The sequence below is a fragment of the Phoenix dactylifera genome, chromosome 8, assembly GCF_009389715.1.
Source record: "Phoenix dactylifera cultivar Barhee BC4 chromosome 8, palm_55x_up_171113_PBpolish2nd_filt_p, whole genome shotgun sequence".
NCBI lineage: Eukaryota > Viridiplantae > Streptophyta > Magnoliopsida > Arecales > Arecaceae > Phoenix > Phoenix dactylifera.
This window is the reverse complement of record NC_052399.1, coordinates 12,192,389-12,209,621: the sequence shown is the minus strand read 5'-3', so window position 1 is coordinate 12,209,621 and position 17,233 is coordinate 12,192,389. Positions and strand designations below refer to the sequence as shown.

The 17,233-nt window shown below is 38.0% G+C and overlaps 1 protein-coding gene across 2 annotated transcripts in view; it reads right to left on the bottom strand.

Moving 5' to 3' along the window:
• Positions 1 to 5,788: 5,788 nt before the first annotated feature.
• The window catches only part of LOC103720510 (putative ion channel POLLUX-like 2), an 85,074-nt gene continuing 73,629 nt past the window's right edge, over positions 5,789 to 17,233 (bottom strand). Inside the window, exons 17-25 of one of the 2 annotated variants that reach the window (XM_008810241.3) lie at positions 9,721 to 9,813; positions 9,426 to 9,552; positions 9,286 to 9,362; positions 7,001 to 7,048; positions 6,851 to 6,920; positions 6,678 to 6,751; positions 6,310 to 6,420; positions 6,144 to 6,222; positions 5,789 to 5,955 (exon numbers count right to left, since the gene is read on the bottom strand). In XM_008810241.3, the coding sequence (XP_008808463.2) occupies positions 5,927 to 5,955; positions 6,144 to 6,222; positions 6,310 to 6,420; positions 6,678 to 6,751; positions 6,851 to 6,920; positions 7,001 to 7,048; positions 9,286 to 9,362; positions 9,426 to 9,552; positions 9,721 to 9,813 (708 nt within the window). In that variant the 3' untranslated portion in view covers positions 5,789 to 5,926. Of the gene's footprint in view, positions 5,956 to 6,143; positions 6,223 to 6,309; positions 6,421 to 6,677; positions 6,752 to 6,850; positions 6,921 to 7,000; positions 7,049 to 8,948; positions 9,061 to 9,285; positions 9,363 to 9,425; positions 9,553 to 9,720; positions 9,814 to 17,233 lie in introns of those variants that run through there. The other variant, XM_039128947.1, reaches the window with a different exon arrangement.

Sequence of the window (17,233 nt, the reverse complement as noted above, 5' to 3'; positions counted from 1 at the left end):
GGGAGGTGGGGGATGGGGAGGAGGAGGAAGGAGGACGGGGAGGTGGGGGATGGGGAGGAGGAGGAAGCGGGCGCAGGGGGGAGGGGGGGAGGAAGACGAGGCGGAGGGGTGATGGGGGAGGCGGAGGAGGAGGAGGAGGAGGCGGAGGAGGAGGACGGGGAGGTGGGGGATGGGGAGGAGGAGGAGGAGGGGGAGGGGTGATGGGGGAGGCGGGGAATCAGGAGGGGTAGGAGGGGGGAGGCGGAGGAGGAGGACGGGGAGGTGGGGGATGGGGAGGAGGAGGAAGCGGGCGCAGGGGGGAGGGGGGGAGGAAGAGGAGGAGGAGGGGTGATGGGGGAGGCGGAGGAGGAGGAGGAGGCGGCAGTGAGGAGGAGGGGGAGGGGAGGTGGCGGCAGTGAGGCGGAGGAGGAGGAGGAGGAGGCGGCAGTGAGGAGGAAGGGGGGGTGTACTGAGAAAATTTCAAGGGCAATATGGTAATTACACTAAAGGTTAGTTTGGGTATTTTTTTTTTGGTTTTTGGGGGGTGTCCTTAGCAATAGGGGGGGTGTATATAGAACCACCCCGTATTTGGGCCTAGTCCACCTGGCTCAAAGACCCAAAAGATAGGGAAGAAGAAAAAAAATTCGTATGTGCCATGCATGCGCAAGGAGGGAATAGGACTCTCAATAAAAGTCTTCTTTCTCTTGAGTTCGTTCGACAAAAATCCAACTCTAGGATAGATTCCCGTTGCAACTGAGCTCTATTTAGAGCTCCTCCCATCCTTTTGTCTACCCTACCGAAGATCTAGCCTCGATCAAAGCACACCGCCAGAAGATTTCCTCAAATTTCTCTTCAAATACTAATTATCGTTTATACTGTCGCTGTAGCCAAATGCCGTCAGAAACCAGGTGAGGACCCGGCCTCTCGATCTACCCTTCTTCCCCTTCTCCCGAACTCCTTGGAGCCTCGATTCCGGCTGATAATCATCGGAACTTAGTGAAAAAGAGGATGCTCTAGTTTCGTTGTTCTAGTGGACCAACTATGTTTTCTTCTTGCTTTTGGCATGTTTTGCCATCGATGCCTGTCACCGGGGATCCCTTCGATTCCCTACAATGGCTTATGGCCTTGGCCGGAGTTCCGGCCATCTGGATGCCTCGGTTTTATGATTTAAGGGGTTGAAACGCCTATTTTTGATCGGTTGTAGCACCGTCAACCGCTTATTACCGCCGACCATAGGTCAACCGCTTATTGCCGCCGACTGTAGGTCCCCTAACCCTTAGGCAGCACCCGCAACCAATCTCTCTCTTCCTCTTCCTTCAATAGAGAGAGAAGTTTGTTCTTTCTTTTTTTTCTCTCTTTCCATTCTTTCTCTTGTTTCTCTCTCTACTTGGACTTTCTCTCTTTACTCTCTCTCTAGGGTTGTTAGATCCGGTACAAACTTCTCTCGATGATTTTGGATCAACCCTAGTGAAGGAGGTCTTGATCCATGGCCATCGGGCCGCAATGCCCTCCCCCACCTTGGGCCTTCTAGGATATTATTAGATTTGGTCATCCTCAGTTTCTGTTGAACAACCTATACCCTAGTCTAAACATGATTAGATGATTTTCGACTTGATTAGATCGACTAATGTATCAGGCACTTTCGCTTGGTTAGCACTACAAGGATGTTGGAATTTAGAATTTTTATTTTTAGAATAATTATGATGAAATTTTAATGAAAATATATTTTTTGAATATTAGGCTTTAAGAGAGATTTTTGGAATTGATTGGTTTTGTTAATTGGATTACGCTCGCAAGGTAAATAATGTAACTCTTTTTTTAGATTTATCTGCAAATTATAAATATTTTCTAAATCAAATTATTCTTAATTTACAAACTTGATGCATTGTGTTTTATTTTTATATATGCCTTTTTCTGGAATATTGTATGATTCTTAATCAAACGTATTAGTTTCGATATGGATTATACTCGATTGATTTTGATATTATATGTTTTATGTATCTTACGATTTAGAACACTTAACATGCTTTTGAGGAAAAAAGTTTTGATTCAAAATGGGTTTGGACTCGTAGCTAGATTATATTTTTATATCCTACTAGGGTTGTACGTTGGCATTTCGATGCCTTGCTAGTAAGATTGTATATTGACACTTTGATATCCTACCAATGGGGATTGTACAATAGCACTTCAATGCCCTACCAACGAGGGTTGTAGTTAGCACTTTGATACCCTGCCAGTGGAGGTTATACACTGATAATTGATACCCTACCATTGAGGGTTATACGGTAGTACTTTGATGTGGTCATAGTTCATAGCTGTTGAGACTTGAGATAAACTTAATATTTTGTAAATTTAATTTATGAACGAAATTTGAACTTTGAAATGACTAGATAGTGCTGAGATTTAGTTTAGATTTGGTTTTGAATTGATATACTTTGCATGTTTAATTTTGATATATTAATATTTTGTTATTTGATTATCTAGCTAAAGTGTTCATTACCTATTTGGTTGTATAGCTCATTATACGATTTCTTACTATTTTTATAGAATTAAAGAACTAGCTTGAATTGAAAATTTATCATGGGAGAGTGACTAGAGACAAAATTTTAACATTTTTGTTTAGATTAAGTTTTTGTTAGAGTTGAAATAAGACTTTAGAATATTATTTAGTTTTGTGAGATATTTAATTTTGATTTAGTTATTTAAATTAAAGTTTGAATATTAATTATTTAAAATTATTTCTTTTTTTGATTATGATATCATGTTGAGATGCTTTGTATACCTGTGAAAAGAGTTTTCTATAAGTGTACACTAGTTGCTACGACCTCTGGCTTGCGATTTTGGATTAGAGACGTGACACAAATATCTGGTTATATACAAAGACAACTTTACCTTGCTTTAAAAATGACTTGGTATATTTTGAAAATGCAAATGTTAAGACACACTGCACACTGAAGCTCAACTCTAAAGTGAAGCTTGACATGCCCTGTCCCATTGTTTTAAAAATGGTATATTATAATTTATTTCCAAGGTAAAAAAGTCTTGGCTTTCTTGATCCATTGACCCATGACATCAAAAATAGAAAATAAATATCAATAATAGAAAAATATTTAAAATTCTAGAAAAAGATACGAAAATTGGAAAGTTTACAGTAATAATTCAATCATCTAAAATTTAGAAAGAAATTTGTCAGAAAATTTTTATATAATTTAAGAAAATATGTGAAACTTATAAATAGTAAAATTTAAAAATATCCAAATATTAAATGAATGCATTTTTTCATTTTCTAGGAAAGAGAAAGTATAGAATTTTTTTAATGAATGAATAGATATTATTAAAATTGTTTCATCTAATGACACACATTTCATAAGTATAATAAAACATAACAATGAAATAAGATCGTATATTATGTCACCGATTAAGATATTGTTAATTTTGCAATAGTTCATGAGTTTCAGCCAAAACTCTAGGTATATCATTTTTTCCAGTCCTTAAGTGACCTGATCTGCTGGTGCTCATGGTGATAGGTCGAGCAAGTTGACCCAGTCGATCCATTGGGTTACCAAGTACTACCTGCAACTTACCAACTCCAGTTCCTTACCTTTGTCCTCCTAGGCAGTAAGAATGAGTCACCCTTTCCATTGCCCCATCTCCGATTAAGAAATGAAGAATAATTCCCATACCCTTTAATGCAAATCTGTTGCCCACCATGACAACCCAAGAGGGGTGGAGGCGGTAGAGGGAGAATGCAGATATAAAGATGTTGTGAGTGATAAACGATCATGCAAATATAAAGTAAATAATACTATCAACAACAAGACACAAATTTATAGTGGTTCGATATCAAACCTAGCATCTACATCTACTCCCCAATAGACTATTCTTGGAATTCCACTATAATCATTCTCAAAGATTGCAGTTTAATTGTTTTAGATAGGCTCACAATCAACCAAGTTGATTTTCATAGTTAATCAATCAAAACCTTCTCAATTAAGCCCCTAGGCTTGAAAACAATCCAATTCAAGATTTGGATGAGATGAACATTTCCCTAAGTTTCAGCTCTTAAAACTTGTTACAACAGAAAATAGGATTTTTCAATAAAAAGAAACTAAAGCCCCTTAATAACCTGATTGAGACTTGATAGAGTTTTTGAAGGAGTGGTTAGCCTTGAGTAAGCTCTGAAGCTCTACTCTAAATGTTCTTGAATATAGAAGATATGAGCTTTGAGCCTCACACTTAATGCACTCTTTTTGTTTTCACTCCTCATTAATTCATTTTTTTTCTTCTCTTTTCATCTACTTTCTTTCTTATGTGTTCCCATGCATTTATATTCTCAAAAATCAGTTATAAGATGTTTCTAGCTGTTGGATAGGTTAAAAAAGCTGTTGGGAGTGAAAATTACTGGATTGATTTTGCCAAAAAACTAGCCATTTTTGTTGGACGGGTCAACTTGACTTCTTTAGGGATCGATTCATAATTTTCAGAGATTGACTTGAAAAAGCTGTTGTTTTTATTGCGCTCTGTCTTTTGCTCGTGGTCATAGTAAGATTGACTCAACTAGCCACTAAGGTCGACTGGTTACCATCGAAGATCGACTCGCGAAAGAACTATTTTTGATTGCATTCTGTTTTTTGCTTGCGGCCATTCTTGGGTTAACTCGACTTGTTTGGGGTCAACTCGAGCTTGACAGAAGTCGACTCATAGTTCTTTAGAGTCAACTCATCCCCTTCAAAAACTCCTAGAATTTTTTAAAAACTTCTCGACCTTTGACAATTATTCTTCTAGGCTTTTCTAACCTTTCAACCTCATTTAGCTTCTTATAAAATAAATTTAATTTTTTCAAGAATACAAAATTATTAGTATTATTCTCAAACATTTTATACCCATCAAAATCAATCTATTGGGTCAACAAAATCCAATTTGAGGGGTGGCTGATACAAGGAAGTGTAACTCTACTTTCCATCTTTATCTTTCTCAATGACAAGGTCTTGGCAACCATCTAATTAAATTTTTGCCATAAGGTTGTGTCACACCCTATACCTGAAAGCAGGATTTAGCTCATGAAAGCAACTAAAACTCCATGTGAAGATTCGATGAAATGCGATGATATTGGCGTATAAAAATTTAAAGTTCTCTAACAAAAAAAAGAAATATTGTAAGCAAACCAAAATATATAACTTATAGAAATAATACAGATGTTTCACATAATATTTCATGTCTTCAGAAGGGTCCAATTAGACTTTCAAAACCAGTCATATTTCATTCATACTCAGCTGATTCTCCTCGCCCCTAGCTGTAGGCATAAGCAGGGTGGTCTTTTTTATTCCACAGGTTATCACAATATTTGCTGGATGATTTTAGTCAGTGAACATGATGAGTTAGAAGGAAAAATATCAATCGGGCACGGGAAGCAATACTAATTTACATGAAATATTACTTAAACATATGCTAAATATTTAACTTCCTTCGAAATAGAAAATTGTTTTTTAATTTTACTACAAATTGCAAATTATTGGTATTGTGCCAAAATTTCAACTTCAAATGCCAAGGAACTTAAATCTGAAGATCTTATAAATTCTATTATTACACAATCATTGCAAAAACCTAGAAGTCCAGTATAAGTCTCATACATTATCTCCAAAATATACTACTCGTCCCAGTACTACTTAGCACAAGGGTTCATGTTTCACCCTTGCAAAAATACATACATATTATCCAAGTTTACAACATAACAGATTTTAGAGTACACAAAATGCGATCTGTCACCTGGAGCATCAAAAAGCCAATGAATTTGACAAAGGGCACAAACTTCACTGTGAAGGATTAAATTTTTGCAACAAATATAAACTTCCAAGTGGGATATACAACAAAACTTTATAATTTAAAAGAGTTTGCACTACAATTGTTGAGGATTATACTGTAAACACTCGAACAGTCAATTACAGATTCAGGAATGCTTGAACCAGCTCATCAGGCCTGAGACATAACAATTCAAAATTCTGAAGTGTACTGTACAGATATATTTGAGAAATTTCTGATTTGGCCCGAGGGGCAGACAGCAGAGATTCTCAACTTGCTGTTAACCAGCTACTTGTACAATTGCAAGCGTATGCCCTTTATTTTAAATGAATAAAGAAAGCTTTAGATAATGATTGGCTGTTCACCTTCAAGCTCAGATATGACAATAAGTGAATCTGTCATTTCAAGAAAGAGTGGCTCTGACTTGTTGCTTGGATTTATAATCTACCATGATATGAAAAAGGCTATGGTGAGATCTAAATCCTTCTAATAATGGAATTAAATGGTAACGTGGGAGATATAATCAAGGACCTGCTTGTTTCCCTTTACATAACCAATAGCAACTTCCCGACGCAAAATTGCTCTTTCAGAGAGCTCAGAAAATGATGGGCTCTCACCTTCCCTCATGTAGAGACCAATTTCCTGCAGTTAAATCACAACAATGCATGTGAGACAAATGTGATTATTAAAAAATATAATTCCACCTCCATATTTTCATCTGTAGCAAGCCTTCATTGTCAAAAGATTCAAACAAAATACCTATTACAGAATATAAATTGAGTATGCTTGAGCTTGAACTTATATGCATATTGGATCTACAAAATGCTTGATCTAAGGATTAAACAATGTTGAATACATTATAATGTTCTTGTTAGCAAAATTGAGAGAGAACAATTTACCTTCACATATATCTCATCCCCCTCGGAATCAAGAATGTCTTTCCACACTTCATTCAATTCAACACTTTCGGCCACTGCCATCCAATAGAGGAGTATAGTGTCTAAACTAGGTCTTCTATACAGAATATAATATCTGGAAAAATACTGAAAAAAATATGCTTAAGATGAAAAACCTTGAGCTGTTACAAGGCTCATTACTTCCTCTGTGCCAATAAATGAAAGGGAAGGTCTTATTCTTGAAATCTGTGGATGAAGTAAAAGTGTTATTGTACCCATGATTCCATAAGTTTCAGAGTAGTTAACATAGGCAGACAAATAATTACTTGTTTCCCCAGTCTTGTGTCAACAATTTCAGCAACCAAGTTTTCAACCTGCAAAACATACATGTATTTAGATGCTCTTCTCACTATAGGTAGCATGCACATTAATTAGGATACCTGCAAACATAATTTTGTCCCAAAAGTCTAATTAAACAATCAAGATTCGCTGCCTTAGTATCGGACCCCATACGGGTACCATCCTATTACAATGTCGGTGTACGGTACGATACGAGACTATGAGGCATATCAAGTGTCAGTACGGTACGAGATTGTGTACTGGTACAATACTGGTATGGTACGATCGGTACAGCGAAGCAAGCAAACAATATCCTTCCCACATCATGAGATCGAAAATTTCACTACAAAGCTAATAATCATCTCGCAGTTTTGTGGGTTTGAATACTATGTTTAATCAACTAATGAACAAAATCAAGAGGACAAATCCAAGAAAATCCTTACAAATTACATAGGGAATAGAAGGATTTAGTAGGGCTACTTGAGCATGAGTAAATATCAGATAACACCTTTTCATAAGCTTTTAAATGGCTCAACTCACAAAAAAAACAAACATAAAACGTGAGAGAGAAAATAAATAACATGCTTTCAAAAATAAGCCCCCAATGGCCCTTGTTTTTGTAAATACATAAAACAAAAAGTATTACAAATAGACTTCCGAGCAAGGTCCGCCATACCGGTACCGGTCGGTGTACCGGTGGTGGCCTGGACCGGTACATACCGGCGTCGTACCGATTTCATACCGGTCTGTACCGGTCCCATACCAGTTCTCTAATGATAAGCTACCAATACCAGATTCCACGCTAATCCGGTACCAGTCCCAGGCCGGACCGGTACATACCGGCCCGTACCGGCCAGTACGGCAGACCATGCCTTGGAGTATAACAGAAAACCAATTACAGGTCTCTATAACAGCTTATAAAATCAAATTAGTCCAATATGATATAATCCCGAACCACATTACTCTGGTTCACTCCAACTGCCCTCTAGAAAAAGGAGATCTATCACAACCCTCATTAAGAAGTCATGATTCATGAACAATAATTTACCATCATGTCCAATCAGAAAAGAAACAGCTTTAGGCCTGTTGAACCAGATTAGTTTAATAAAACATGGGATCGGTTCAACCTGAAGAACAATAAACTGGTCAATTCAATTGGTGATTTGGCACAGAAAACAATTTAATAGGTTGCATGATTAAGATCTAATATGAAGATGGGTCTTATAACTTAAGATAAAAAAAGGGCCAGATCCAAAATTTATGATCTTGAACCCATTTAGAAATTTATCTGCCCCAGCCCCATGTTCGCTCCTTCCCTTCCCTTTCTTCTTCATTGTTCGCCAACAGGGCTGCTGCCACCATATCCATGCCCCCTCCACCTATAGGCTAGCGGCTGGCCATTCATTGCTGCTGCCAGCCACTATCGCTGCACGTTGTTTACCAGTCGCCCGCAAGTATGCAAGCAGTATCCTCACTGGCAATCCAATGAGCAGGAATCCAGTAATGGAATTTTCTTTCTTTTCTTTCCTTTGTTTTTTTTTTTTTTGCAATGATTTTATATCCTATGAGTAGGACAAGGAAAAAGGGCGAATGCCAGGAGAAGAATGTTCTCATACCCATGTAAACAAGAGGAGATGTGGAACCTTAGCTTAAATCGCTTCCTCACCTTACTAGCCACATTGTTAGAGTTCTTCAACATCGCCAGATAACCATTGAGAAGAGGCAGGTAGAGACTTCCCCAAGTTTTCCATGCCTTTAAAATCTAGTTCTCAGGATCGGAGCCTGAGAGAGATTGAGGGAGAGAGGGAGAGAATAATAGATGGATGAATTTCAGGTGGTGCTCTACACCTCTTTATAATGTGGAGCTCTACTCCTACAAGAACCCAAACAAGTCCAAAGATGAGCTCTATCCCCTGAGGATTGGCTTCATCTTACCTTCTGGAAAGGTTCGATGTGGACATCCTTATTAGGATCAAATTTGACATGGCCCAAAGACTTAACACTTTGAGTACTGGTTGTATTGATTGGAGCCGGCAGCACCATGCTACTGCAACGAAGGAAAATGGTGTTTCAAGATAATAAACAAAAATGTTTCAGTGCATAATCCATCTATGCTGGCAGATTACCTTGCTGCTATAGTTCATAATACTTACCAATTAATAATTACTAACCTAATTGAATCATTATCGCAAAAGTTTCCACAAGAAGGAAATAAGCTAAGAAAATTGGCAGATAAAGCTGGAATATCTAATCAAGTGCTATCCTCACTAACCTTAATACCATGCTTTTTGCAAATACTTTCAGCAAGGAAAAGGGAATAAGCTGAATGCTTGTCTGCCTGGGTTGGATCTGTGGAAGATGGATGTGAGTTAGGGACTATAAAAAGATAATGGACTTCTTGTTGGAAATTACCTCCAATGAGCCACTCTCTATCAGATATCACAACAATTGATAGTGGTATATCTTTTGCATCCTTGAAAGAATTCCTAATGTTTAATATTGCTTCCTTCAATGTTTCATAATTCACAGGACTGCCCACCTGCATTACAATGTTTATCATAGTGCACACCGCCCATTAAAGACAGAGAGAGAGAGAGAGAGAGAGAGAGAGAGAGAGAGAGAGAGAGAGAGAGAGAGAGAGATAGATAGATAGATAGATAGATAGAGAGAGAGAGAGAGAGAGAGAGAGAGAGAGAGAGAGAGATACCCTGTGTGAAACCTTAATATGTTTCAATTGGCTCTGAAGAACAGGGTTGACTACGCTGTTTCTTTCATCGACAGAAGCTTCTGATAGGATTTCCTGCAATGCTCATTGAAAGAAAAATGACAGCATAAGATATGATACCCTGCATGATAAAAGGTACTAGGTACAAACTTGAATCCTTGGGAATGGCAACTATTTCTCTATAGAAATTCATTAAATGGCATTCCTATCATGTAAGTTAATATTTCTAAAAATTGAGCACTAATAACCACACTATTTCAGTTAAAATTTCAATAAAACAATTAAAAGCTTGAATTGAAAGGAAATGCAATGAAAAATAAGTACCTTACAACCTGAAAACTAGATAATCCCCAGGGTGTAACTAATTTAAAAGCAAATACTAATAAATGCCATCTTACTAAATTTGAAATGAATTTGAAAAATGAATATATACTTGCATTATTTCCTCATGAACAAGGTGACATGGTATCCTCCATGCTTAAGATCTTCTAACTAATGAAAATTATAAATGGTTTGTTCTGGTGCCAGATGTAGCTCTTAGAAAGGAAAACCTACCTTGCTGCAAGCTGAAGCACCTCAGTTTTTACTATTGTTTTAGGAATGATATGCATCCTAGGGCATCTGGTGTCTTTTTCATTCCAACCACACAAAAATCTATAATTGTCAGCAAAGTTCTTTCCATCACTGAGTGGCTCCACTTTTCTTATGAATTCCTTTCCTATCCTTTATGAGCACCAAAAATCCCATTTTTCTATTTATTTTTCCTTATCAGGTGGTTGCCCATTATATATGTTTCCTTTTCTGTATAGTACTTCTCTAGAGAAAGTACAACTCTCTGCACAGGAACCAGCATTCAATGGACACATGCATCCCATGTCTGGCTCTAGTCATAAAATAAGTTTTGCCTTGCACAAAGTCTTAATAGTGGGTCTCAACATGCTTGACATAAAGTCCAGAAAACAGACTGTGATTCTGAACTACAAATACAGTTGGGTCCACAAGGATCTGTAGGCCAAGATGATTGAATGAGCCAGATTAAATAATGATTAGAGTATGAGAATTTTAGGGGAATTTGCCATTGAAGCATCATTTATAATCCAACAATTAGGATACTTGCCTTCCAAGCAATAGATTCAGTTTTGAGTCCCAAAAAACTGCAGAAGTTTTTGTTTCAATTATAGATTCAGTGCTAAAAGAATAAACATTTTTTTTTTGACTGGTTAAGAGTCTGACATACTCTACTCTACAGTATAACGTTTCTTGCATATTTTGATTTGTTTCTTTGGTGGGCACCTTTATTTTAGAATAAACGAGTTAAATTAATGCAGCTGTAGTCATGTTTTGAATGGATAATTCATTTTTAAGAACTCAACGGACTTATTTTTTTTTAATTAATTTCTATAAAAGTATTAAGAAAAGAGTAGTAATATTACCACTCGAGTAGTAAATTTAGGGCTGACTTCACTTAAGGAATCACAAAAATAAATTTAGGGCTCTGGTCCTGTTTTGTTTCGAAACAAGGGCAACATCCTATGGACGGTGGAGAAGATGAGAACTTTCAACCCTCTCACTCTCCCCCCTTTCTCGGCCTCCCTCCCTCTATCTCTTTTTATCTCTCTCCTCCGTTTCCCCCTCCCTTGCCCAATTTTTCAAACTGACGGGTAGAACCATGCCAATTCGCCCTCGGTATGGTTCGTTATGCACCGAAAGGGTGGTTCGGGCTGGTATGACGAACCTTGCTACTAGCTAAGCTGCACATCTCATCCACTAACTTATTACTTATTATAATTTAAAGTAACAGATCTGTTGGCTTAAGCAACTTAAGAGGTCAGAAGTGCTTTTAGGTGTATATAGTAGTGTTAAAGGTTCGCTGAACTAGTAACAAGAATCTACCTATCAGCAACGGGTTTGGTACGATACCAGTTTGGTATGGTACTGACATATAGTACGGTGTCGTGTGTCGGTTCTGACACTAGCATGCCATTATTTTTTTCAATTTCTTTTAAAGATTCAATGAGTGATCAACTTTTTTCAAATTTTTTGAATGATTTTAAGTATAGTTTGATGTTTTTTGATGTTTCTATCACCTCAGTATATCTGAAATGATGCTTCTTGATGTTTTGGAGTGATATTTCCGCACCATTGTGGCATTTCTCTAAAATAATACTCCTTAAGGTGGCAAAAATCTAGCAAATTTATATCATTGGATTTCCTACCCATAGGCTTTTGCATTAGCGTCAGCCAAATTCAATATAAAGAAAAAAGCCAATGATCCTGATTTTGCACGCTAAGAAAAGCAACATGAAATATCCTAAAATCAATTAGTGAGATACAAAACATAAAATGATACAATCAATTAGGTATATTTACAATATAACAAACATACCAACATCTAGAATCTCGTCAAGTGATAATATCTCTCGTAAATATCAGGAGGTACAAAAACCCATCCCTCTAACCAAACAACGTTGTAGTCCTGTATGCTCATTACATAAAGAACGCACTTTGGGTTATGAGACGTCCCAGATCTCTCACTAAAGCTCTAGCTCTAAAAGGTCTCTAATTGATAATACGACTATGGAGGAGCCCATCCGAATATATAACGGTAACAAAATCTGATCCATAGTTGCTTCGGCTGCGTAGGATAGTAGCCATTAGAAGATGATACCTCAAATCAATGTATGCCGAACCAGTACTTGTAGGTATACCGGTGGTCTACCGGATCGGTTCGGTCTGGTTCGGGCCATAACGAACCAGTATCAAACCGGTACCACTGGTTTAGCAAGGTTTCAGCTACCATGTGGTTAAAAATGCCACAACGCACGACGCTGTGGCAAACTAAAGACGTATCGATGCGAACCGGTCCGATTAGCACCGGTACAAGGCGGGAGCGATTCACACCGGTACGACCTTCATACCTCTCGATTCCAGGCAGAACCATTTTCCACCATGGTACCGGATCTGTCAGTGACCAGACTGGTCCGATACGTGCTGAATCGGCCGGCACGGGCCGGTTCAGCATACCATGCCTCAAATGCATCATATCCCTATCGATATGGGTCATAGGCAGCTTGTGGCTATGGATAATAGGATCCAACAAACAATTCGAAACCTAATACATCTATGGATCTCACTCTACGTGCAAAGTCATCTGCAGCTACATCGTGTCCTTTTAGATAACCTCAAAAAGCCCACCTCCTATATCCAATTGTATCCTCATGGGCTCAACCAACTCGGGCACTATAGTCGCTATCTCGGATGGCATCCATAAACTGAAACTCATTGGTGAATTGAAGACCACCCTATGACTGTCTTATAAATGGTGGTTTAATATCCTCCACTCTCTCCCTAGCCACTCCCTCTCATAACCTCCACTCCCTTCCTGGCCACCACATCCATTATCACCAGAACTATCATCGCTGCTCTTTCTAGTCTCTAAATTTGAGTGAACTGTGTCCACACTCCATCGGGGTTGCAATTGTCTTTCATTTTTCTTTCAGGCTATGCTGAGCAGTTGCCTGCTTCCCTTCGTGCTCCTCTCTACCTGGCTATGCTAAAAGGATAGATGTCACTCTTCTGATTGAGTCAACCGGGTAGTGTGAAGGCCTCATCTAAGTAACTCTCGATCATATCTTTGGGAGGGTGTCAAAGACAAGGAGTCATGTGATGATAAGGACCCCTATGGTTGTGATTAATCAACTGGAAAGATGCATGAAATGTTACGATATGCCCATTTTCTTCCATCCACCCTTGCCTCACTAGCAATGAAACTGACTAGTTTTAGAGGCAATCTTAGCTTATCAAGCTTCGGCTCCTGCTGCTGGCCCACAAGCCATCCAATCATAGGATCATCCTCATCCTCAATAAGAGGATTGTGGATCGGATCTATGTACTTAAGCTCTACTTCCTCCAGAATGTACTTCAACTTCAATCTTAAATTGTAGTGAACATATATGAGATCGTTGAGGCGCCTTTGTGCTCTGCTTACTGTGGATGAGGGTGAATGGGGGCCAGTTGCGCTCACAGCCACTTGAAGAGACCGTTTAGGAGAGAATCTGGATGGTTAGCCGCTTAAGATTTTTCGCCAACAAACCAAAATAAATCCATTATTCACACCCTAAGTAAGGTATGCTTCATCTCTCCTATCTCATTCTCTCTTTTTTTAGATGCCAAAAAATATCTTAAAATTTGCAAAATAAGGAGAGATCACGCCAAAATTTTTGATTTTGGCTTGATTTTATGATATGTTGAAAATCTACACGATAACATAAAAAATTTTAATTTTTAGATTATATATAATTTTTAAATTATTAACATATTATAATTATTAAAATATTACAATACAGTTTTTTTTCACAAACCAAAATATTTAGAGAGAGCACTGACAGCTTTCGAGTTTCGATAGCTGTCATAAGTAAAAAAAGTATAAATTCAGATATATTACACATTAGGAGGACATTTACTTGGCGTTAGTTGTACTAATATGATACTATCTTATAGGTAATTTTCTTCAATATTTTTGCAGTCGAATGGTGGACTTATTTTGGTTTATTCACGAGAAATCTTAAGCGACTAGCCATCTGGATCCTCTTCCAGACGGTCTTCTCGAGTGGCTGTAAGCGCAACTGATTCACCTTCGCCCTCATCCACAACAAGCAAAGAAACCGACTGACACAGAAGTGCTTCAACAATCTTAAATATGCTCACTACAATATGAGGTTAAGGCTGATGTACACAAACCCGACCCATAGTATTTTCGTTGATGATGAGGATGATCCTATGATCGGATGGCTTGTGGACCAGCAGCAGGAATCGGAGCTTGATGAGCGAGGATCACCTCCACGACCGACCAATTTTGTAGCCAGCAAAGCTAGGATCGATGCAGGGCAATGGGCAGATCGCAATATTCAACGCATCCTTCTAGTTGATCAGCCATAACCACAGGGGTCACTAGGGAGCCGGTCATCATATGACTCATTGTTCGAGATATCCTCTAAGAGATATGATCGAGAGATGCTTATACGAAACCACTATGCTACCCGGTCGACTCAGTAGGAAGGTGGCATCCATCCTCCCAACATGCCAGTCAAAGAGGGGCACGAAGGGTAAGCAGGCAGAAAGGGGCACGAAGGATTAAAAGAAAAAGAAAGAGGTACGAAGGGTAAGCAGGCAGCTGCTTAGCACATCCAAAAAAAAAGGCACTTGAAGCCCCCATGAAGAGTTGGAGGAGCCAGTTCACTCATATTCGGAGACCAGAAGCAGCAACGATAGACAGTTCTGGTAATCATGGATCCACTGGCTAGGGAGAGAGTGGAGGACATTAAACTATCGTTAATAAGACAGCCGCAAAGTAGTCTTCGATTCATAGGTGAGTCCCAATTTACGCATGCTACACTGGAAAGGGACCATGGTGCACGATCTAATAAAGCTTGCAAGGATACGATGGCATATAAGAGACGCACTCCTCGTGGTCATTCAGGAGGATACAATGCAGCTATAGATGACCTCGCACATGAAGAAGAATCCGTAGACATATCAAGTTCTGAGTTATATGGATACATATATACATATAAGAGTATAAATACAAAATAAGTATTTTATGAGGGTATACATACAAACAGCAAATTTAGGAGGATATTCATATAATTTAGTATATTTTGGAGGGTACACATGCAAAAAAAATCTTTTAAAAATAGAAATTATACTTAAAATTATTTTATGTTTTGTATCAATCTAAATCATCAAGAGGCATCATTTAAGATGTATCGGAGTGATAGAAACATCAAAAAACATCAACATCAAATTAAATTTAAAATCATTCAAAAAATTTAAAAAAATTGATTATTTTTCATTCAAATTTAAGAGATTGAAAAAAAAATCAGCATGTCAGTTCGAAACTGGCATGCCAACCCCCCCCCCCCGAACTGGTACCATACCGAACTGGTATTCGAACGGTATGGATTCCGATACCGGTTCAGTAGACCTTGCCTCCTCATCAGTGATAGAACCCATGTATGGTTATAAATAAATTTGATGATAGTTTAAGTTGTCTCTACTATCTGTTGCACCCTACAAATCTTTCAAACTTTACTAACATTAGATCCATACCATGTGCACCGTATGGGGTTCAGAAAATATATGGCTGCTCCAAGATCTCTCCAACGGCTTTATGTTATGACCCATTATCAATGATGACCTGCATGACATTTTTCTCTCCTACCTGATCAATCACTTCATCTAAGAATGTATATGAATTGTGGACCTAATCGGAAGCATCAATTCGCTTCTAAAAGAAAGTATTCGTATCACAGTATGTCAAGAAGTTGATGTTCCGCCTGGTAGAATTAGTCCAACCATCACACATCACCCTCAATCCATATGTAGACCACTTGCTCTAGTATTAGGCAATCCACTTCTATAGCTCTTCGCTATTAAGCTCACTAACGTCTTTCGGTCTTGGAGGAACTGCACCGGGACCGTCAGTCTGTATGGAGAAAATAGCAGACCTATAGTACGTGTTGCCTGCCGTATTCGCTAAAATATCACTGAAGTAGAACCAGAATCTAATAGCTCGTCATATATCCATCTTCTCATCCTTCTTTAGCATGGTGTCAACTCTTTGTTGCTTCGAATCTCTATTGTGAAAGATATATAGACATAAATCATAGATTGTGCCTCCTAGTGGAATCTCTCTAGAGGACTTTTTTTCTACTGCCAAAAGTCTCTAGAATAGATGTAAAATGGCCAACGCCTCTACTGACGGCCTTCCTAACTGAAGAGGTCCTCTTGAACGCTGGATCTGCCCTGCTAGTTACAGAACCAGAGCCCAATCTGTAGTGTGAGGGCTTAAATCAAATTCTATTCCCGGCCACTTCATCCTACTGCCACTGGTCATCCAAGCTCATCTGAATGGCAGCCTAAATCTGTGCCTCATCATCTGAAAGACACTTCATATGACTCAATGAAGTGATAGAAAAGTGGCACTGCTGCTCGGCAATCCACCTCTTCCTTAGCACTCCTCTCCTTCGTTGCTCTAAAATCAGCAAAGTGCTTCTACCTGGTTACCTCTTCTCTTTTGAACTATGTTGCACCAGTTATACCTTTAATGGTGCCAACCAGAAAACATTTACCCATGGTTCCAACCAATATCACACTCGAAGATCCATTCCTGCAGGTTAATCAAGTAGATCAGTTTATTAATTATTTAAAAATAGTAAAATTTTGTTAACATAAAAAATATATATTTTCTACTTTAGAAAATACTTCTAACTTGTCTAAATATAGTACTATTTTTTCAAATTTTTTCTTAACTATATATTTTAATAATTTTTATATTTAAAAATAATTTTGAAATATCATAAATTCAAAAAATATATTTTTTACCCTAGAAAATACTTTTGAATTATGTAATACATAGTACTAGTTTTTCATATTCTTGTATTAGTTATATATTTTTAATAATTCCTAAAATAAAAATTATTTTTAAATATAAAAA